Genomic DNA, 23,718 nt, shown 5'->3' on the forward strand with positions numbered 1-23,718 from the left:
ATCAGAGGTGACTCGCGGCGTATAAGAAGAGCTGTTACATAATTGATGAGGCGGGCAGACTCTGCTGTGATTAAATTCAATATGAATGTCTTTTTCACCCGATCCCTTCTGAAACTTTCATCCTTCTAAATGTAATTGGTCTATACGTAATTATTCGGAGAGGAAAATAGGTCTGAACTTTTCTTTGACTAATTCCATGAACATTTTAGGGAAACATTCAGAGAGACAAAAATAAGAAGCGTCAGCGTGGGTCCTTTCTCCAGTGGGTCACGTCGTTCTGTGCTGCGGTTCTTCTGATTATTAACATATCTTACGCCCGTTTTGTCCGGAGGTGATTCACATTCCCCTGACAGATTCGGCAGGCGTCGCCAGTATATCACGCACACACACTACGACGTGTAAACCATTCTTACAGAGACCAGTGACAATACACAAGAAGCCCTTTGGTCTCTTTTCACAGTCACATCTCTGCAGATTCCTCAAACGCAAGCTGAATATTTATTCATTCTTCAACACAGTTTGAGAGAGATTTCCTTCCGGTTTATTTTCTGGATTGAGGAAAGGTTTCCTAAGAAGACTGAAACCTTCAACTATGGCAGCTTATTGATTCTGTTCAAAGTTATTTTTTTTGGCTTATCTGCTAAATCAGTCTTTCAAGTATGAAACATAATTGATGACAACGCACAAAAAAATGGCTTCTTTTGCCGCGATGGCCGACATCATGATTAGAAGTGTGTGAAACATCTACCTGTAACTCGAGGAAATGCAGAAACGTGCAATAATAAGTAAGTAATAAACAGTCTGATGATGCTTGATTACATAAGCGATGATCAGTCAGCAAATTTAGGCATTCGTGACCATTTAGAGACCGTATGGGCAATTATTATTATCTTAGTAAATAGTCAAACTAACAAGCTTTCCAAACATGCGTCCCCTCTAAGAAAGACTTTTATATACTTATTATACTGTATTGAAGCCCTATATCGGTGACACATGTCTAAGGAAGGATTCTATCACATAACCAGTTGAGCTCTCGATGCGGAATTATTCTCTTCCATTGTGAAGAAGAGAATGTCTAGCAAGAGGCGGTTTAGCATCCTGCTTAATGATACCTGCTTAAGCATGATAGCATTGTGATTGTGGGGGCATGTTAACATGCTGACATCACTTACCACGAAGCACTAATGGGACTAAGTACGTTCTCACAGACCCCTGAAGGGCCCTTAGAACACACAGAGCGATGCACTAGCTGCATGTGGCTTTGGCACCGCTGTTCTGTTATGTCCTACTGTACGTTGAGTGAGTACACACACACACACACACACACACACACACACACACACACACACTCTTGAAGCTGTAGAATAGATCCCTCGCAGCGCCTCTCTCTCCAGTCTGGTAATGTATCCGTTCTGACAAGAAGACCAGTGTGGCCGTCGTGGCATTTTTAAATGGGACACTTGGTCTTGGGTGTAATTGAATTCAACATTGCTAACAGACAGAAGACTGCAGCCAACTGGAAGAATTGAAGTGAGCGATGGAACGGAAGAAGCATTGCCCCAGAATCTTGAATAATTTATTCCCAGGTGGAATCAGATAATGGCCTAAAAGGCAGCGGTCTAAATCATTCAATATTATTTTGAATTGTTGAGGAAGGACACTATAGTGCACTCCTTTCTTACCTCAACAATACATCAGTAGTTAAGTAGTACCATAACTAACCCCACTACTACTTCTACTTCTATTCATTCAAAGATTCATGGGCATAATATGATTCCAACTAACTGCTTATATCACTTTTTGTCATTTATTTTCAAAGCTAAATTCATAAATGTTCATCATATTTTACAAAGTCAAATGTCAAAGTTTTTAATTATACCACATATAAGTATAGCTTTATTTTTTTATTAATTTATCAGAAGGATTTATTTTTCTGCTCGTTTGCCGGAGATGAAACTTTATCAGCAGATAATGAAAATGTTTCACTCCTCATCTGTTAGATAACTGTACAGAACTGTACTGAAGATGAGCTACTCTCAATTTACTTTGTGTTACCTGAGCAACGGCAGCTTAACGCTATCTCAACTCTTTATTCCTCCCCTTTGGATGTAAATGCATTGTGCAATGCTCCATGAGATGCAGTAACACACTCCTCAATCCACAGCTGTGTGCTTCTCTGCACTCACCAGCAAACCCGTTCACATTCCAGTCCCAACGACATTTTGGTTTTCTCTGTCTCGCCTCCAGTTGAGTGTAAAGCTCACACTCCACATTATCCGTAGGGGACAAAGACGGGCCGGAAAGACGGAGGCCGCCCGGTGCTTTACCGTCCATGAACCAAAAGCCTTCGGGCATAAATTCTTAATCTCCTTCATGAATGCCCATGATTTATTGATGCTTTTCCAGAGGAAAAAGTTTACAGCTTAACTCTTGAGTTTTGACTCAGACAGCAACGCACATCACAGTGGAGTTTGAGTATCGAGGATGTCGGTTTTCTTACGTGTCACATGTGTTAGTTGGTGCATTTTGTGAGCTTCCGGTCACATGTCACCCCCCCAGCCCCCCTTGACACTAATACTAGTCCACACTGTGCTGCAGAGCCGCCAGCACCAGAGTCCCTGCAAATCTGACTCAAATGATTCTCCTGGTTCCCTTGGAAACCAGGTGCTCAGAGATCAGTAAAGATCCATTTCACACTTCGGCAGCGAGGCGAGACAAAGAGATGGTTAGACTGAGGGAAAGTATAAGGGAGAGAGGATTACAGGGGGAGAATGGGAGCATCTTTTAAGCTCCACCTTAAAGGATGCTTCATTTTTATAGCCCCTTTGTTTGAGTAAAAAGTACCAAATGTGCTGAGAAAAGACGGCGGTTGCTTCCCCTCGTGGGATTCTCCACCCAATTAGAGGCGTCAGTACCAAAATGCACAGGGTTTGTTTAGATGTGGCTTCTGTAGAGAAGAGGGTGGAAATGGCTGCGGCTCTCATTTATTCATGCGGCTCTTATTAATATGAGCCGTATGGCATGCATGCCTGCTCTTCACACGGACTAACAGACGGAGACGGCTTCGTGCAGACAGCCAGTAATATGTCACATGCCTGAAATCGCTGCCAAAGGTCAAGATTTCCTTTTAGCACAGCGACGCTTTTTTGCCTCGGTAAGAGCTCTTCAGTAAAGGTCAGCATCCACAGAATGCAAAAGTTTACAGCCACAGTTTGTTGCATACTTTTAACTCGACTCATCGGGGAAATCAAGTGAATCGGAAGTTTGGTTTGATGCGTCTCTTAAGGGTTTTAATTTGCTGGAAACAATGGAGGTGTTGGCCATTCATACATTTTATGTGACATTTTATGTGAGTTTGGAGCTCTCTGCTGATTTGGGGGTTGAGTAGGTGGGTGAAATGTTCCACACTGCACAAAAGGATAAAGGAGTCTGCAGGGAAAAAGCAGTCAGAGCCAAGACATTTTAATAGCAGTGGATCGCATGAGAGAGCAGTGCTGTTTTAAAACATTCGCTGCCACCTTTGAGTCTACTTGATGGATTCAGAATGAGCACGTTGGAAGTCTTTGTATATAGATACTGGGGAGGTTCAACCAGTCGAGCTCCCTAAAGATTCATACATAAGCCTTGAATAGTACAAAATAAGATCTTCACTAAACCTAAACTACACCAATCTGTAATTAGTTTTTATTTACTCCCCAAATGAGCCTATTGTCTGCGTGAAAAGGATCAAGATGAATCTGTCAATGCAAAAGATTTAACTGGGGAAATTGGTGAAGACTGTAAAACACACATACACATATAAATCTGGTGGGAAAGAAAGACTGAGGTTTAATTTCTGTATTTATTCACTATTTCTTTTTTGAAAAGTCTGGCTCGTAGTAACTATCAATAATACTAAATATAAATAACAAGTAAGTTCTGTTATTATATATAATTGTATTTATTTGTATGCGTAGTAGTTAGAAATAACTGGTTGACATCAGAGTGAAGTTTACACCTGAATGCATCATCTCATTTATATATGTACAGTTACTTACTGAAAAAGAGCACGATGCTTAATTAGTACTTTTGCTACTTAAAGAGTATTTTACCTCTAATACTTTTGTACCTCTACTGAAGAAAAACCTTTTTATGTTTTATTATTTATTTTTATTATTTAAAAAATGAGATGGTCTTTATTGTATGTGCTGTTGTTGTAGCGTAACACAAAGCAGCTGACAGCCTCTCCACATTCTTAAAATATATCTACATTCTACGTATTATTTTGGCAGTTTTACTTAAACAAAATGCCTGAATACTTCTTCCACACTCGCATGTAAACTCTTCCATAGCTGAGGTCCATTGGAACTGGGATATGAAACGGAGTCAAAACCAAGTAGCTCCGTTGGTGCCTGCAGGTGTCCCATTACCTCTCCTACCAAATGTCAAGCCATAACCAGCAGGCAGGAAAGAGTGCGGCGTGTTTTGTTGTGCTGCCTGCAGACTGGCGTGCAGCAAAGAGTTCTGCACCGTGACCCGATGACCCAGAGGGCTTTTTATGTGTAGACCTGATGGGAGGTGGGAGGGACATATGGACATGGAGGGAGCCGGTATCAGCCAACCTCGAAAAACAAATTTGCCGTTTTGGCGTATCCACTAAAAAGTAGAAGGCTTCTGGGGATTGTTACCTATTTTGGCAAATATCCTCCCAAGCCAGCAGAGAACATCGGGGAGGGCAAAGAACATTTGCACCTGGGAAAAATTGGTTCTGACAGAAATGATGATCCGCAACTTTAATGTAATGTTATTATCTCTCTCCAGCTATTCTTTTTTTCTTCATACAACTATTCGTCATTTGTAATGAACACTATGAACGCCTTTAACCGGCGCGCACCATCGTCCCCATTCAGACCAAATCACGTCTCCATCCTCTCTTGTGAAGCGGTTCATAACTGATATTGATTCCAGACATGTTCAAAACATTTCAACCACCTCTATCCGCCAATAATGGGGGTTTCAAACTGCCTGATTGGTGAAGGGGTCGATGGAGAAAGTCTTTTGGAGCCATTTTGGTCGTGTGAGGGAACCGTTCTCAAAACATTTTAGTAGAAGTAGAAGTAGAGCAGTGTTACCTTCACTCAAACCTTCACGTTTTCCCTTAACATATAAAGGAAATGAACAAAGTCAATCACAGCTTTAAAAGACAACATTAAACAAACCATTCTGTTTGAATCGATGCATGAATACGGACTGTAAAGGCTAACGGTGCATTCATTTCCCTGGACGCCGTGTTATCGAGAAGTTCATTGTGGAAAAAGGAGGATGTCCAACAGTATTTCATTGCCTATCGATTGGAATTGCGGCGCGGATCGGTGGCCTCGGATTGAATAATTGGGTGTCTGCTTACAGAAATGCCAAGCGCTGGAGGGAAAATGCTCCCGCTCATCAATTAATCGGGATGCTACACGTGCGCAGCCTGAATCAGCCCGCGGGGCCTGTGGAAGATGGTTTTTAAGATTAAAAAAATAGGCTCAATTTGTCGTGTGTGGAAAGAAATGACTGTCTAAATATTCACTCATTGCGGGTTGTAAGTGTCTGACATTATTATGCTACGGGAGACTTTTCCTTTGCCACGCAGCACAAATCCGGCCGTCCCATTGTGAGACCCAGCACCTCTCCGTTAAGTGCAGGCTGCACTAAACTGGAAACCAGACATGGCTGCTTTTTAGGGAGGAAACACGGGAAAAACCGACGCAGAAAGAAGACTGTTTATCCTCGTGTTGTTTTTTATCTCCGGCTTGATTCAGAGGCTCCATCTTTGATCACAGGCAACTTGAACAGCATGTTTTTCAGAGACATTAATATCGTATGAACTTACTACCGAGCTGATTGTGAAAAGCCCTGTGCAGCAATGCATGAGCGTATTTCAGTGCCTGCTGTTTTTCTACGTGTACTCACTGCCTGCAGTATTGATCATGTTCCCTGTGCAGACAGTAGTAGTCAGGCTTCTCAAATGTTGAGTAAATAGCACTTCAGAGTAGCCTAACCTGTCTTTTAAATCATTCATTACCAAAGACTGGATCACGATCCACAAGTCGTACGACATTTTATTTGGTTTGCCAAATCAAATGTCTTTTAATAAACATTTATATCAGATCACAAAGAACACAAAGGAGGCTGGATGTCTGTATTTTTTGATAACCATAGTCTACTTTCAACTTTGAATGTAAGATGCAAAGTGTGTATTGTGTGTAGTGTGTACTGACGGAGAATGAGCTGCACCCCCCCCACCGTGACAGCACATGTGCACATGTGACACGCATGCCTCTCTTTGCATCGGTGTGTACGCTGCTTTGATGTGTCATAATGTTCTTCAGGACCTGGTCGGCAGTGCGCCGCCGCAGAGGAACTGGAAAGGAATCGCCATCGCCCTGCTGGTCATCCTCATCATCTGTTCCCTGATTGTCACCTCCGTCATCCTGCTGACCCCTCGTACGTACCACACACACACACACACACACACAGACACGTGGTCCGACATTCACAATCATTCCAAATGACTCTTTTGTCGTTGGATTTTGCGCTGAATGTGACATTATTGTCACTTAACGCTTTGCAACATCCTGCGAAATGATCGAAGGCCTTATACGTTTGCAGAATACAGTTCGCCACGGCTGGCATGCTTTGATTTATGACGATCAAAGATGCTGCTTTGAAATCTAGCCAATGAAAATGTACCCTGACCAAATACTGATAATCCAAATCTGTTACAGTTCTGATAACAAGCAAACAAATCAAATAGGTCAATATTCATTCAATAACACTCAATGTTCTCCGCCTCAGTTTCCTACACATACTGTAGCTGTGAGGTTAAATGAGAGCAGCCAAACCATTCGCACAACCCAAAAAATGGTATAAAAGACTGAAACGTCTACAGGATAAACAAAGTAGAAACGACTGAAACGTTCCAGATGAAACCTCCTTCTTTCGCCTCTTCAGATTCTTTTCATTTAAAAAGCTCGTTTCAAGAATGAAACTTTCTCCGTTTCCTGATTGGTTCAAGGTCACCGTCGGGGTCAATGTCACAGTGAGAAATGAGCCTTTTGTTATGTAATCCAGGCCTGTTTCAAGGAGACGATTACACAGTAACTGGCACAGCACCAGATACCTTTTCACCATCTCGTTTTGCAGCGTTCTCCTCTCGCACTGCAGATTCTTGCCGGAGAGTAGAACTTCTCCCACATAAGTCGATAAACACTTCTGACATGATATTTACCCGCTCAGATCTCGCCGCTCAGTCACAACGCGAAGCCTGTTAGGGAATCTGTCAGCCAACTGTTTTGCACGGAAGCACCGGGCTGTCGACCGCCTTGACAGGTCGCGTCAGGCGGCTGTTTCCTGAGGAGAGGCGTTGAAGGGCTGAGCTCGCCCACTCCCCTTTGCTCACATGCACGGCGAATCGCTCGCGTGCCTCTGTTGTCTGCGCAACCTAAAGTTCAGCTGTCAACTTCAGATGTGGTTTTGAGTTTTGCGGGGTGGAAGAAGACCCGCCCACCCCGACGGAAGAAAAGCAGGCAGACGTATACTGACGCTCTGAGATCAATAGTGCCGCGCCGGAGGCCTCCATCTTGTTTGTTCCCTGTTCTAAATTACCTGTAGTGGAGAATCGCTGCTGGAGGCGATGTCTCCACAGAGAGAAGAGGAGGATAACAAAACCAGACGATGACATTCTCCGCCATGAGGCCACAGCCGCAGTGCAACTCGCTGATGAAAAATAATCAAGGTTATCAAAGTTTCGTCGGGTTTTCCTCTGAAACTCACAACACTCCGTCCCTTGAAATTCTAATAAATCTCACAAGGTTGAAGGACTGCTTGAAGTTTTCTTCAAAGGTCCAAACGCTGTAAATACACACAGGAGCCGCCGCGCGTCCCTTTTTGATTCACACATGCTTATTTACCTTCAGGTGAAGATGACAGCCTCGCCCTAAAGAAGAAAGTCACTATTGAGGATGTTTTCGGCGCGGACCTTCACATCCACGACCCGGACGCCAGGTGGCTCAGTGGTGAGTGAACAGTTTGACAGTCAGCATCTGCCTCTCATGTGGGAACGCAGAAGGGATCCGGAGGCATTAAGACGTGATGTCCTGAGCTCTCGTGGGCTTATGAGACTCCGGTGAAACGAACACGACTCCTTGCGTTGCATAACACATGATTTCATCTTCTTTCTTTTTAAAAAGATTCCCAATTTTCAATCATCGTACAACTTTAATTATCAGATAATCTTACTGAACAGCAAACATTCATCAGTCAAACCTGCAAACAATAGACGTTATTAAAGCAGTGAATCGCCTTGAATCTAAATGTACGTCAGATAATAAACCTTTAAAGTCTCAGAATGGATACTTTATACAGTTGAAGCTAATTTAGCAAACATTGAAGTATACGCAATGGGATATGAAAGGAGAAGATGGTTTACTTTATGGATAAAAATGAGCAATAAGATAAGTTAACTTTTGGGGAAAAGATTCTTTTCACCCTCAACATTAAAAAAAACAGCTCTTTCTGTTTCCAGGGCAAACACACGCCGGGTGTTCAGGCTCATTTTGTATGAGTTACTAATTCGGCGGGAGGTGCAGGAGGCGTACAGCGAGGTGGTTCAGGTCTGATCTGTGGCCTCTGTCACTTTGACAAAGTAGCGAGTACGAACCCGAACCCGCCCCCTCTGCTCAGAAATGTCCAATCCGCTGACGCCGTGTCCTCTGGTGTTCGGCAGGTACAGTAGCTTCTGCGTAACCAACCGAATCGGTGATTGGCATCATTTCTACATGGATTGTTGTTGTGCGCTGTGGAACAGTTTAAACTGCTTGCATTGTGTGTTTGTAGTGAGCACAAGTCCTAATGCTGATTCTTTAGAGGTGTTCTTGTCATCTGATCTGAATGAGGAACAATGATCCCTGAAGCAGTTGCATGAGTCCAGTCGTACACACTTGTGTGTGAAGGTGTGCCGATGGGGCTTTTAACATCTGGACTTGAGATGAAGTTGGTCTCGGGCTCTCGGAGTTTACAAAAATAAAGCTTTGGAATATTTCCTGTAAAAATGAAGTCATTAGTTGGCATTGTATAAAGGTTTTGGTTGTGCTTGAAACCAGAATCCCGCAGAGAAAACTGTTGGACCATCTTTTCGAAACCACGTAGAGACCACTTAGGCGCGAATGCACCCGGTGACTCGCGTGTGCACATTTCAATGCAGCTGATACTATAAATAAATTCCCATTATCACCTGCACACATACAAACCCACATCTCCTGCTGGTGTGACAGGTGGACGCGTTATTCTGTTACATCTACAGTTGAAACTCTTCTCCTGATTACTTACATTCCCGGCTCATTAGCACATAATTAGTTACGTTACTTTGTCTCTGTGTCCTTCGTTCGAGACGGAGATTAGAGCGTCCTCGGCGCCGAACCAAATCCCAACAATCAACTGTGTGACTTTGTCACTTGACTTAATGCAATCAAGCTTCCATTTGGTGCCGTGACCTTCCGATAAGAAACCAATGGGACGACCTCTGTCTTCAGTGCTGCTCATCAATGTTTAGTTGGCTTTCACAGTGGTGAGTAATGGATCACTGCAGCTCTTTGATCGCCTCAGTAGTCTTTGGACTCACATACGAGCTCCCGACACCGACTCGGATCCAAAGATCCAAATCGACCTTCCCACTGATCTCCTCAACAAAAAGAGCTGCTCCTGTTATATTTTTGTGATAAAACAAAGTGTCCAATCATGTAAACACGGCGTTCACAAGAATAGATTATAGCGTAAACTATAACTGAGCCAGCAACATTTCTCTTTGAGTCCCAGATGAGATTAAATGAAATTGATTTGGCATAATTACAGTTCCCAGTGTGCACTTACATTCTCAACCATTCTTTGTGTTTGCTTCACTAATTGGCAGTAAAGGACGACACAGAGGAACATTGTCACCGTTACAAACAGGACTCGCCAAATGAATTTGGAGAGGGAGTCGCGTCCCGAGTCGGCGCCTTTTAACCATCACATTTCTTTTGTTATTCCAGAGAAAGAAATGTTTGTTCGATCTCAGGTCAATCTTTGCATTATAAAAGTCCGTCTGTCGAGGAGAGTTTGCTTTCCCGAGAGTTTAAAGCCACTTGAAGTCGAGCAGCATGCGGTTGCAACATACGCGGTGTACGCCGGCTTTTCGTTGCCACGGTAACCGGAGAGAGCGATTCTGCCAGACGAGACTCTTCTAGAGATCATGATCGACAAGGACGACAGATAAACACACTGAGCCTGGTGCTGACGCGTTTATTAGACCGCTTTATTGGAAGTGGGGCCTTAAAGTGTAACATCAGGAGTCAATTGGCCGAGCGATAAGCGGTCAGCGATAAACACAACAGCAAGAATTTAGCTGCTATGTTTACGTTGAAAATGAATCTGGAGAAATTCCCATTACAAAGATACACATGTATTTTCATTCAGTATGGAGAAGAATACGTGGAAGAATATCAAAAGCATACAGATTATTGATCAGATTAAAATCCGGCCCTAAGCAAACCAACAAAATAATGTAAAAGTCATAGTTACAATATGAACTAAGACCTTTAACTAAATAAAATAAAATAGATAAAAGTTGTGTAGGGTTAGTTAGTGTGGGTGTATTTGCCCTTTGGGATGCTTCAGATCATTAACGAAGGTGAAAGAGGAGAAGAGGAGGACAACACTATAAAAACCTGCTGTAATCTGGAATTAGAAACTATTCGTCTCCACAGTTTCTGCCTCGTCTCTCGCTGACGGTTGACTTTTATTTGCCATTTACAGACAACGAGCTGCTGTATCGTACAAGGGAAGGAGATGTAGTCAAGCTTAATGTCGACACGAAGGAGAGAACTGTCATTGTTCTGAAACAGCTGTTTGTGAGTATCATCGTACTCCAGCTCACTGTTTTATGTTCATGAGTACTGTAAACTGTCAGCACGCTTCCCACCCTGCAGGACAGATCCAGAGCCGCCAGGTACAAACTTTCTCCCGACATGCAACACGTGTTGTTTGCCTTTGAAGTGAAACCGGTAAGAAGCCCTCAGATCGCTACATCCAATCTCATTTTTCCTTCCATGTTCCTTCCCTAACTGTGATGCTGTTTGTCTCCGCAGATCTACCAACACTCCTACGAGGCCAAGTACATTATATACAGCCTCGTGACACAGTAAGAACCAGCCTCTGTGGTGTCTATCATCTCCTTGTCTTCTTTCTGGGACTGCACAGGCCCGTCCACTGAAGTCAACTCCTGCTAAGAGGCAAAATTACAAAAACAATACGGAAGACTGATGACGCCTCCAGCGAGGGGACGAGCCAAAAAACCCAACACGAATTCCTTGTTGTGACTGTGTGTTTGTGTTCCGATGAAATGTGGTGCACATAGAGACAAAAACCATATCGGTCTTTGATGCATTGTCTCCACAGGGAGACGTGGCCTCTGAAGCCCCCTGAAGTGCATGAAGCTGTCCTGCAGTATGCCGGATGGGGACCTCGAGGCGAGCAGCTGGTGAGGAGGCTGCGCCCTCGAGATCACACTGTTAACACTGGCACACGGGGGGCGAGAGGCGACACCATCAGCCTGGCGCTGCCGAGGACGCACAGTGGGGATGTCTGGTTTGTCAGGGGAGGACAGACAAACGTCTGTGGCGATGAGAGGTTTATGTGCTCGGTAATTGACTACTTTAAGGATTCCAGGGTGCGCCCGCCTCGCTCTGACCTCCATCACGGCACTTTGGAGCCACGCGATTTAGACTTCCACAACTTTGGGACGGCGTGTGAGCCGGTGAGAGCCACAGGGGCAGATGGCGTCTAGGCGGCACGACCCGATGGCTTGGACAGTCTTAGTCGCTGGGGGGGGCAAAACCAGGGTATTGACGAAAAATGGGCACGTCTGTGTCACTGGCAACATTAGGGCGCCGATTCTGCACCAGTTGATTGCAAACAGTTTGTAAGATGGCAAACAAAATTGATGTATTCAATTTGGTTTCATTGGCGTTTTTATGGAATTTCTATTCATACGGTTTCTTCCCTGTTGCTATGCAACTAGGAATGAGCTTTGGAAAGTAGCAGAGTTTTAGAAATCGCTTAAAATCTGCCTAACCATTTGTCCTTGGATTCAACACATCTACAGAGTATCAGTGAACTGATTTGTTTTGTTTTCATGGTTTTCATCACTGCCGTCAGGGTGTGAATGGGTGTGAATGGATGTGAATGGGTGTGAATGGGTGTGAATGGATAAATGATGACACAAACTGTTGACAGTGCTTTAAGTTGTCGCGCTGTACTAGGTCAAAAAAAAACAAGACAATGCAACAAGAAATGGCCCCCGAACAAATGTAAAATATCCTCGTATTGGAGTCGGCTTAAAATGACTGCGCCCTTCCTAAATGATTAAGCCTTTGTCACAATGTATTTGTGAGCCATTGGAAACTATTTAGACCGTCAGTAGAAACCATTGGGCCAAAGAACAATAACAAATAAAGTAAAAGGAGATGAAAACAACATGGTTGGTTTTGGTCTTTCAACGCAATTTGTTCCCGAATTGCAAAAATATGAAGTGAGCTTTAAAGCGCAATTGACCCAAGCACCTGCTAATCTTTCGTTTTATTCACTCACTTCTTTTCTGACCTTGTTGACTCTAAATTTGGATCGTGGCGCCTCGACGACCGGCTGCTGTTTCATCAGCTATCAGCATTAACGGTTTATCTTCCTCCGTAATTGCTCTCAGCGCATCATTTGCTTACATTACAGATACATTGAAAGAATATTAACATTTCAAGGGTGCGATGAGACTTTGCCTGCCGCGGGAAGAAAGCAGATCCATTTGCATTTGGTAATAGAAAACCTGTTGTCGCTGTGGCTCCGCGTTTCATTTAACCAACAGCCGAATTCATGTGAGAATAATGAGCTCCTGTCTTCTCTGTCTGACCCGACCACGTCGGACATGCTTCCTTCTTTGTTTTTGCTTCCTCGCTCTCTGAATGTAAAGTTTTTCCCGAATTGGAGCAAATTATGATCAAGTGCTTTGTCAGCACATGAAGGCGTGTTTGCGGCTGTTTGTGTGCAGTGAAGCATCGCGTGCACAGGGAGAGGAGATGAATCCCCTCATTAGGGAGCGTGCAGTTACTCTACCGCGACAGAGCAATCAGTGAGGCAACGCACACACACACACACACACACACACACACCTGAGAAAAAAAGACACAAAAAATCTGCAACCAAGTAAAAACATTGTGTAATAAAATTGGGGATCATTTCACAACTAAAAACACACGCTTATACATTAACTCGCACAAACACGCACGCACACAAAACCTGCCGTGTGAGCTCCACAGGTATCTTTGATGTGTTTCTTTCATCTCGTCACACCTTTCTATTCTTTCTCTCATCTAAATCCCTTGAAGATTGAAAAGTCCTTTAGTCAGAGGGCAGAGGTCAGGACGACCCGCCTTCCAGAGGCCATTCAGGATTCATTCCAACCAAATGCTGTCACGGGAGCCCTGGTGGCAATGAGTCCCCTTCACCCCAGAGACGTATTCCCCCTCTTTTAGTCATTTGATGTTGGTATTATACATTTGAGTCAACGCTTTGAGGTTGAGTTTGGCTGTGGGTGAAATGCCATTCATAATAATGTGAATACTGTGGCTCTTTGACGGCCACCTGCTGTCTGTTTGGGTTCTCTGATGGTTGTGCAACATTCACGGACCACCGGCTTCCTTCGCTCTACACGCTCTGCATTGATCGGTTTCCCTCTGATGTCGACGCCACAACATAAAACGTAGATGCTGTTACATCAAGCCACAGATCAGAGCGAACGGAGCCTCGTCTTTCCCTCCCTGGATTCTTGTGGCGGCAATTTTGGGCTCAGATAAAACTGAAGAGGTTTCCGCTGACGACGGCCTCAGATACCGATCGATCCCACATTCATCCTCCTCACGCCGGCACCAGGCGGAAGCTGCACCAACCCAGTTGATGAAGTGCTACGGGCAGGTGTCCTTTCAGCTTGTAGGTGTCACTGAGTGTGCGTTTCTGGAAGAAGTCACGTGGCGCAGATGAAGGATGTGAGATGCAGAGGCTGAGGAAGAAAACAGGGAATCGGAATGCATCACAGCCTGTGATATGGAGACTAATGGCGGTTCTTCTGTCTGTCTCTTCTTTGCACAGATCTTCATATTTGAAAACAACATATTCTACAGATCAACCGTAGACAACCGAGCGATCCGGCTGGTTTCCACCGGCAAAGAGGGAGTCGTCTTCAACGGCCTTGCTGACTGGCTGTACGAGGGTAAGACGTCTGCAAACACACAACAAAGCCCACAAGGGTTCTCCCATGTTGCAGATAGAAGACTCAAAGGCCGGGTGGGAACTTCTGTCCCTTTCAGAATTCAAAACACCGAGGAAGCCTTAAATAAATGACATGGTCAAAGGTTTGTGGACACCTGAGCATCACTGATCATTTGAAAACCATAACCTGCTGTTATATCAGTCTCACTCTCGGGAAACGTGACATGGATGTGTGAACATGAGCGGTGGAGAGGTTGAGAGAGGTTGAGTGATACGACCTGGCTGGCAGCTGCTGTTCGGGTTCATGTTCAGCTTTACTGTCGTATAGCTCGGATGCTCTGCAGGCATCTCGCCTGAGGGAAGGAAGCAAGGGAGGAAGGAAGGAATGAGAACAGACCATGTGCTGTTAGGCTGCCGTCCTCCATAATACGTAACGAGTCCTTCTCCGGGTAGAAGGAGGACAATGTGAGAGGTCTTGTCAGTTTGCAAAGTAAAGAAGGGACCACGGTTTTTGTGGACATTTGTGGAAATCATCAGTCAGTTTATGTCTCTTATGACGACATAACAGATGTTTAGAGACCACCAGTCTGATACCTGAATGCCTAATAAAGTTATTCACAATTTCAGCAGGGACTTTGATCATGTGAGGTTTGGACTCTATAAATTCCACAATTTGTTCAACGATTTCCTTTGATTTATTTCAAAGGAAATCGTTTGCCTTTGTGCCTAAGCTTGGTGCGATGCAGAGACAGTGTCGGGGTCCCGTGCGATGCAGAGACAGTGTCGGGGTCCCGTGCGATGCAGAGACAGTGTCGGGGTCCCGTGCGATGCGGAGACAGTGTCGGGGTCCCGTGCGATGCGGAGACAGTGTCGGGGTCCCGTGCGATGCGGAGACAGTGTCGGGGTCCCGTGCGATGCGGAGACAGTGTCGGGGTCCCGTGCGATGCAGAGACAGTGTCGGGGTCCCGTGCGATGCAGAGACAGTGTCGGGGTCCCGTGCGATGCGGAGACAGTGTCGGGGTCCCGTGCGATGCAGAGACAGTGTCGGGGTCCCGTGCGATGCAGAGACAGTGTCGGGGGCCCGTGCGATGCAGAGACAGTGTCGGGGTTCTCTGCAATGCAGAGACACACTATTGACTAAAGTATCACTCAAACCAGTTATATGCAATATGCTAAAGTTAATATTGCAAATAGTTTTGCAGGAATCAAGCTAAATATTCACTCAGTTTTTTGGCTGAGTTTTGGTTTCATTAGAGAATTATGCTAAATAGTCCACTTTGCTCTCCAGCTAGCTGCTAGATTGATCTGATTAATTGGTTAATTAGTTTGTTACAAATAGCAGCCTCATCCAATGTCCAGGTATCCCTGTGATCATTGTTTGAATAAAGATATTGATCACAGACTCTTTTAATACGGTGCCATGATCAATCCTTGTGCACAAACTAAATAAAACCGGTTTGTTCCAGTTTTGAGACCCCCCCCCACCTCCACCTCCTCCACCCCCTCCATCCCCTCCCCTTATCCAAGATGGTGTGTTGTTTTCTTTCCATTTAAAGTGTACAGCTGGCTTTGTTTCAGTTGCCGTTCGCCCTCCAGACAGTCGATAGCTTGTGTTTTTGTTCAGGCTGCTTTAATTAATGAACGACTGCAGCGCCGCAAGCTCACTAAGCAGATGTTTAAACACCAGCGTACTTTTAATTTAATAAGGGACATTAACTGATTACTGCATTCGTGAGACAGACAGTTACAAATCACTTGAATGTGACTTGATGATGTGCTGACACGTTTGAAACCAATTTTCCTGCTGTGCACTTTTTAGCATCTTCTTTAGTACGTGTAGGCGCCGGTATTTAGTGGGTGGTTTTAAATAATGATTTTAGTGAAATTGCATAATGTAATGCATAAAGTCAGAACTTGTAAGAGGAATTCTGTCACAACGCATCACCTGCTTCAGGGGCGTCTTTAAGCATTTGTTTCAGAAATGGGATTATTTCTTTGTTGTAGACACAGAACACGACACAAAGGAAGTAATCCAGACTAAAGAAAGAGGTTTTCTTTTGCTGTTTTGTGGAGCCAGAACGTCTCATGAAATCAGCGAGCTGCACACACACACACGCACACACACTGCACACACACACTTCTTACACGCACACACACACACACACACACGCACACACACTGCACACACACACTTCTTACACGCACACACACACACACTGCACACACACTGTCCTCACACACTACACACACCCACTGCTCAGACGCACTGCACACACACACTCTGCGCGCACACACACACACTGCACACACACTGCTCTCACACACACTGCTCACACACACACTGCTCACACACACTCTGCCCACACACACTCTGCACACACACACTCTGCACACACACACCGTTCACACACACTCTGCACACACACTCTGCACACACACACTCTGCACACACACACCGTTCACACACACTCTGCACACACACTCTGCACACACACACACCGTTCACACATACTCTGCACACACACACCGTTCACACACACTCTGCACACACACACTCTGCACACACACACACCGTTCACACACACTCTGCACACACACTCTGCACACACACACTCTGCACACACACACCGTTCACACACACTCTGCACACACACTCTGCACACACACACCGTTCACACACACTCTGCACACACACTCTGCACACACACACCGTTCACACACACTCTGCACACACACTCTGCACACACACACACCGTTCACACACACTCTGCACACACACTGCTCTCACACCTCTTGGCAGTGTGTTGGCAGTGTGCGCTGAGCTGTGATACATGTTTGGCAGGTCGTGGGTCACGGAGACTTTCCTCTCTGCTCCACAGTCAAACTAACTCAACCAAGTGAAAATTGAAATTAAAGGCGCAGGATTGAAATCTATTGCTTTCAGAGCCCTTAAACTCTTACACATTAACTTTTTAAATTTCCACTTTGGAACTTTTAAACACGTGCCACACATGTTATTTACCTGCTCGTTGAACAGTTTGTTTGAACGTGTGACAGAAACCACCGGTGCACTAAATGACTCTGATACAATTTAAATTGTGGGTCCGGTGGGTTGTGCACGTGCCCGTTTGCCAGCAGCCATTGGCGTGCACAGAAGAGTGCGTCACACAAACCTCAAAGCCGAGCCACTGGCGTTGAGTGAGGACAAGAATCACAAAACCACATCATCCATTTCACCGCCGTCACAGGAAATCTTTTTGTCTCGTATGAACAGCAGATGCAGTGCAGCGAAGGCACTGTATTTATAAAGCAACATGCCGGGAGTCTTATTAAATGCTCCGAGCCCCATGAAATAAGGGATTGAAAAAATAATCAATTGTATAGATCCCAGGTTATGGAGGAAACTGTTTGCAATATCCTGCGGGCACAGAACTTGAAAATCCTGCCGCGCTCTCAGAATAGTCCATCACAGGGAACTCAATAAAATGTGGAGGTTTCCACACTGAGAAGTGTCCTTTTTATATTCTATACATGTGACCACATAATTCATCCTCATTCACAGAGTGGGGAAAAAATAAGACAAGATGACATCAATGGCAATATGATTAGAAAAGACCTCATCGAGTATGTTAATCTCTACATGTGCTCACAGAAGTGTTTTGTGTAATTACTTTTCCTTGAGCTATTCTGCCACCTACTGGATGAAAAAAGTACTACAGATCCTTTCAAAATCAGCATATTTCTCCTGTGAGAAGGCAGATATCACTCACAGGGAATCCGCTTCAATGACCAGCAATGTGTGCACATACAAGGGATTTGACTCTGTATGGAAAATATATATAAATACTACTATAAATGTAAAAAACACCAATGACCTGCAATCAAAACCAAGAGATATAACATCTACATGGAGTAGCTTCCACAATGCCAAGCTTGTGGATTCTGTCCAAATGCATAATGAGTAATCGGGCAACATGAAGCTGTGAATATTAAACTAGTATGAAATAGTGAAATAATGTCAGAATACTGATGAAAACAAGCTGCAAATTGGAGCAATGCAATCGTTTTATCTTTAAATTGTTTTTGTCTTTTTGTACTTTGGCACCTCTCAAAATCGTCCAGGTCTTTAGAAAACACCCCGTGCAGAACTTGCATTGTGCCCTTGAGTTGTACGCACCTGTCAGCGTTGTGCGTGTGTTGCTCTGTGCAGAGGAGATCCTGCAGACACACGTGGCCCACTGGTGGTCACCGGACGGGCTGCGCCTGGCGTACATGACCATCAACGACACGCTCGTGCCGAGTATGGAAGTCCCCTACTTCACGGGAATGCCGTACCCCGCCACCTTGGAGTACCGCTACCCAAAGGCGAGTCCTCTGTCCTCACGTCTTCTCCTGGTGGCTGTGAGCTGTGTGCTGCGAACCATTTAACTCCTTTAACAGAAGGACATTCCAGCTCATGTGATTTCCTGTTGGCCCCTGCAGGCTGGGGAAGAAAACCCCGCAGTGCACTTGTCGGTGGTGAGCCTCAACGGCCCCCTGCACACCGTGGTGATGAAGAAACCCGACGACCCCCGAATAGGGTGAGAGGCGGCTCGGCGGGGCCTCGTTGCGCTTCCTTGGTGTGGCCCGGAGGTTTGACGCATTGTGGCTTCCTGCTCCTGCAGGAGGGAGTATTACGTCACCATGGTGAAATGGGCCACCAGCACCAAACTGGCTGTCAACTGGCTGAACAGAGGCCAGAACAACTCCATCTTGACACTGTGTGAGGCCACGACCGGAGTCTGCATCAAGGTGGAACCTTTGGCCGAGTGTTAAATCTGGTCTGGTGTTTTTATTTATTATTTATCTGTGAAAAGACCAGAGTTTCTTCCTTTGCACCTCAGACACTGTGAGGTCACACAGGTCGTTTCTGCTGGAAAGAGTAACGAGAGACAAGCCGACACACTGTTGTTTTATGTATTTGTTTAGTTGATGAACAAGTAATTATATAGAATATCTAACTTTTCTTTATTTGTTGCGTGTTTGTTTAAAATCCTGCCTGTTCTTTCAGAAACACGAGGATGAGAGTGAAAGCTGGTTGCACAGACAGGTGCGTGAAGAACACACTGCTTCCCCGCTGTCGTTTCCTAGTTATCACGTTGTGTGTCTCAGCTTGGACGAGTAAATAACAACATCGTATAGTACGATAAAAAAGCAGCGTGGGCACATTTTGGGACGTGTGCGGACGTTTCGCTCTCCTCTCTGCAGAACGAAGCGCCGCTCTTTTCCCACGACGGACACAAGTTCTTCTTCACCAGAGCCATCCCTCAGGGGGGGAGAGGAAAGTTCTTCCACATCTCCATGTCCACCTCCATGGTGAGCAATTGTGCAGTAGGCCTCACGGCGTCTGCTGGGCGGGTTTGTCCCGGGTGTTCACGGGCCTTTTGCTGTCCTCCCAGCCCAACTCCAGCACGGACATACTTCAGTCCCTGACCTCTGGAGACTGGGACGTCACCAGGATTTTGGCCCACGACAGCGAAAGGAACCTCATGTAAGACATTTGGACGCTTCTCTTTTGTCCACCAGCAAAACGCGGGATCCGTTCCCGTGGTTTGACGGTAATGTTCGGATGCTTTGCAGATACTTCCTGAGCACGGAGGACGACCCCAAGCGACGGCACTTGTACAGGTAGGTGCTTCCCCGCGGGCCGCCGAGCGCCTTCGTGGCTGCACAACGATACTCACCGCCGCGCCGCGTCCCACAGTGCCGACACCATCCCGCCCTTCAACCGCTGCTGCCTGTCCTGCGAGTTCAAGTGCGGCTACGTGGACGTTTCCTTCAGCCACGGCATGCGGCACTTCCTGCTCAACTGCAAAGGTGAGCGTCGTTCAGCCTCGAGGACGAATCGGGACAACAACAGAAGAGGGAAGAGTTTCGCCTGCTGGCACTCACTGAGAATGAAAGGAAGCGTGACTGAATTAACGCTCCGTAACTGGTTGAGAGCTTTATCGAAGTGGACATTAGCAGATAACCTCAAACCACTGCTGGGCCCCCTCAGCAACGAGGCCCAGCGCGCGGCCGCAGGCCGATGGTCACGTCAGCGCCGCGGAGCGTTTGCCGCTCTGCATTCACTGTTCATATGAAAGTGCATTTTGTTGTCGTTGGATGTTTCATCACTGCATTCCTGTTAACCGATCTTATCTAAACCGTGCGTGTAGGCCCAGATATCCCGAGTGTGGCTGTCTATCGCACCGAGGACAAGCAGAGTGAGTGTTCAACAGACTCGCATGAAAAGGTCTTTCAGCGGCCGATGGGTTTGTCTTTGGGTAATTGTAACGAAGGATCTCTATAATCTGCTCTATGTGCAGAGGTGTTTGACGTGGAGACAAACGAAAGAGTAAACGACACGTACCACAATCTGCAGATGCCCAGAGTGGAGTACGAGACCTTCACCGTGGGCGACTACAGTGAGTGCTCCCGGGAAATGATCTACACCGCTACGGTCCTCTAGCTCCGCGAGAGCCCCGTTGACCTGGTCTTATCTGTCGTAGCTCTCACAATGCAGGTTCTGAAGCCGGCTGGATTCGTAGATACAGCCCATTACCCGTTACTGCTGCTCGTGTGAGTATGGATTCATTCCAAAAATTCGTCTTTTGCGGCACAGAATATCGTCAACACTTTGCGTTTGCGTTTAAAAACTAGTATCGCCATTCACAAAATTTGGTGTAGAAAAGCTTTGTAGTTTCTCAGGGCTAAAGGTAAATTATTTTAATTACTTATGTTGTCCAAAACCTCGAGATATTCATTCGGATGTGATGCACTCAACAGGGTCCTCAGTCAATCTTCTACATATTATGGACACGGTGCACTACCATAAAACTTTCCCATGCATTATAAGAGTTTACTCTTGACATCTCACTTGCACATAGACAAAGACTCCTTTTATTTAAGTTTGATAGCGTAATATAAGCTACAATATCGCATGTAAAAACTATTTTACATTATTATTATAGTATTAAATGGTTTGATATTTTAATGTTACATTGGACTGTTTTACATTGCAAGGTAATACTTATATTTCCTCATCGCTGCTGCGTGAAATATTCCTTTGTTCTTAGTTGTAAATGTTCCATTTTCACGTGAAGCCCTGTTTGTCCATCTGGGTCTCCAACCTGCATTTCGTGTTCATCTCTGACACTCCTTTAAATCACCAACATGAACGTCAAAGGGACGGCACGCCTGGCGGGCAGATGGTGTCGGAACAATTCCGGGTGGACTGGGCCACGGTTCTGGTAAGCACCTTCAGCACCATCGTCATCCGCTTCGACGGCCATGGCAGTGGCTTCCAGGGCACCAAGCTCCTGCACGAAGTGAGGAGGAACCTGGGGAAACTAGAGGAGAGGGACCAGCTGGAGGCCCTCAGGTGGGCCGGGCTTCCCCTTTTAAAAGTGTGGGCAGGAGGAGGAGGCCTTCACTGCGGGTCCATTCCCCAAACACCGGAAGTCTCACCAGTGTTCTCTCGTTTTATAGGTTCATATCTAAAGAGCCTTATATTGACACGAGCCGGATGGGAGTTTATGGAAAGGTGAGGAGGACACATGTTCAATAAAAGGCTCTTGAGAGGAATTGTGATTTTGTCGACACAGCAAAACGCCTCCAATGAGGATCAGTTTGGTGAAGTAGAATTCATTTCTTTGTTTCGGTGTTCAGGCCTATGGAGGATATTTAGCGACAATGCTTCTGAGCTCTGAGGAGAAGGAGGTCAACCAACTTAAATGTGGAACAGCGGTCTCCCCCATCACAGATTTTGAGCTATACGGTATAATACTACTATTCTATGGATGTGTTTAAAGGAAATGCTCTTGAGACGGTGTCTGACTTTTTCATTTCCAAATGGCAGCATCAGCGTTTTCAGAGCGATACCTCGGCTCCAAGACGGACGCACGCGTATACATGGTGAACTTTCAGTGCTTCAGTCTCTTTGCAAATCGCGCAGCAACGTGTTTAGCTGAGGTGCACGTTGTGTGAGGTGGGTTTTCTTCTCTCTCTGTTTCTTTCAGATGGCAAATTTAGCAAACCGAGCCGGTCAGCTTCTGCAGAAGCAGTACTTGATAATTCACCCGACGGCTGACGGTAACAGACGTGTTCTCTTTGTTACTTATCAACGTGTGACACGCTAACTATTTCACCGTGATCACACACTAATGCGTCGTCTCCAACTTCATGTTCTCCACAGAAAAGGTCCACTTCCAGCACACGGCCAAATTCATCAATCATTTGATCAGCGAGAAGGCCAATTACACGCTGCAGGTCAGTTTCTGGCATAAACATGTATATAACTGTGATTATTTAAACTATTCGTGCACTAACACAAGACTGCTTGTTTGTACAGATCAATGACTTTAGGTTTAGATTTGAAAAGGTGGAAAGATTTTGAAACAGTAAGTGTAGTTTGCAACACAGCCAGACGGCCAAAACAGAACTGCATGTTAACTGCATAGCCTACATTTACAACGTGGTCTCCGAAACCTGTTCGTAAACATGTGTACGAAAATCTTGAACATACAAATTGGTAACAATACAGAGGAACTGGCGGTGGTTAACCACGCCCCCCTGAGTGAACAACATGGCGGACCATGTTGGATTCTTGAGTGAACGTCTCTCCGCCATGTTGGATGTTTTGAGGGGGTTAGGGTTAGTATTCTATTCTTACAAGTTAACATTGATTTATCGTTAGAACAATCATAACACGTTTATTCTACATGGTTAGTGTGTTTACGGGGCGCAGGTCCCCGTTCACTGTGAATAGGGTGATGTCATCACTTGCAGTCCGTATTTATTTAGTATGTATCACTACGAATTTGTATTTTCAAGATTTTCGTATACATTTTTACGAACAGGTTTTGGAGATCAGGCTGACATTTAAACATCAAGGGACCACTGAATGAAAACACAAATTCTATGATCTAAAAATGTATTTATTTTTAACCTTTGTATTTTTGCACAGTTGGATAAAATGTTAAGCTACATTTATTATTTGCACCATTGCCCAAATTTGCAACCAGTTTATGTCCATCAAAATCTTGGATGGATCCTGGATATTATATTATATATTTTAGTGATGGCATTTAGTCTCATAAACGTTTAAAAAAATGATGCTATTTACATACAGATTATTCATGTATTTGGCACATTTACTAGCAGTTTTAATAAGTTAGCTTTAGCTTACTACACTGGACCATTTGCTTTTTGTCACTACTTTATGTGGAAAAAGCCATAACATAGTATCACTAATTTACTACGACTTCTATTGACCTTTTAAAATATTATACAATATCTCTTTCATGACTTATTTCACCCTCGTTCATTGACTTACTAAATATGGCCTTTTCTGACATTACATTCTATGACTCATTTGTG

At 45.0% G+C, this 23,718-nt stretch overlaps 1 protein-coding gene across 1 annotated transcript in view; it reads left to right on the plus strand.

Annotated features, from left to right (window-relative positions):
* Positions 1-23,718, plus strand: part of LOC120815676 (A-type potassium channel modulatory protein DPP6) — a 45,670-nt gene that overhangs the window by 20,560 nt on the left and 1,392 nt on the right. Inside the window, exons 2-25 of the mRNA XM_040170540.2 lie at positions 6,357-6,471; positions 7,944-8,042; positions 10,819-10,913; positions 10,992-11,066; positions 11,151-11,203; positions 11,461-11,542; positions 14,200-14,320; positions 18,530-18,684; positions 18,802-18,899; positions 18,984-19,110; positions 19,370-19,408; positions 19,567-19,674; positions 19,758-19,849; positions 19,939-19,986; positions 20,063-20,175; positions 20,517-20,564; positions 20,667-20,765; positions 20,850-20,919; positions 21,527-21,721; positions 21,829-21,883; positions 22,009-22,117; positions 22,199-22,254; positions 22,359-22,431; positions 22,535-22,608. Coding sequence (XP_040026474.2) covers positions 6,357-6,471; positions 7,944-8,042; positions 10,819-10,913; positions 10,992-11,066; positions 11,151-11,203; positions 11,461-11,542; positions 14,200-14,320; positions 18,530-18,684; positions 18,802-18,899; positions 18,984-19,110; positions 19,370-19,408; positions 19,567-19,674; positions 19,758-19,849; positions 19,939-19,986; positions 20,063-20,175; positions 20,517-20,564; positions 20,667-20,765; positions 20,850-20,919; positions 21,527-21,721; positions 21,829-21,883; positions 22,009-22,117; positions 22,199-22,254; positions 22,359-22,431; positions 22,535-22,608 — 2,199 coding nt within the window. The remainder of the gene's footprint in view (positions 1-6,356; positions 6,472-7,943; positions 8,043-10,818; positions 10,914-10,991; positions 11,067-11,150; positions 11,204-11,460; positions 11,543-14,199; positions 14,321-18,529; positions 18,685-18,801; positions 18,900-18,983; positions 19,111-19,369; positions 19,409-19,566; positions 19,675-19,757; positions 19,850-19,938; positions 19,987-20,062; positions 20,176-20,516; positions 20,565-20,666; positions 20,766-20,849; positions 20,920-21,526; positions 21,722-21,828; positions 21,884-22,008; positions 22,118-22,198; positions 22,255-22,358; positions 22,432-22,534; positions 22,609-23,718) is intronic.

This window comes from Gasterosteus aculeatus, chromosome 3, assembly GCF_964276395.1.
Source record: "Gasterosteus aculeatus chromosome 3, fGasAcu3.hap1.1, whole genome shotgun sequence".
NCBI lineage: Eukaryota > Metazoa > Chordata > Actinopteri > Perciformes > Gasterosteidae > Gasterosteus > Gasterosteus aculeatus.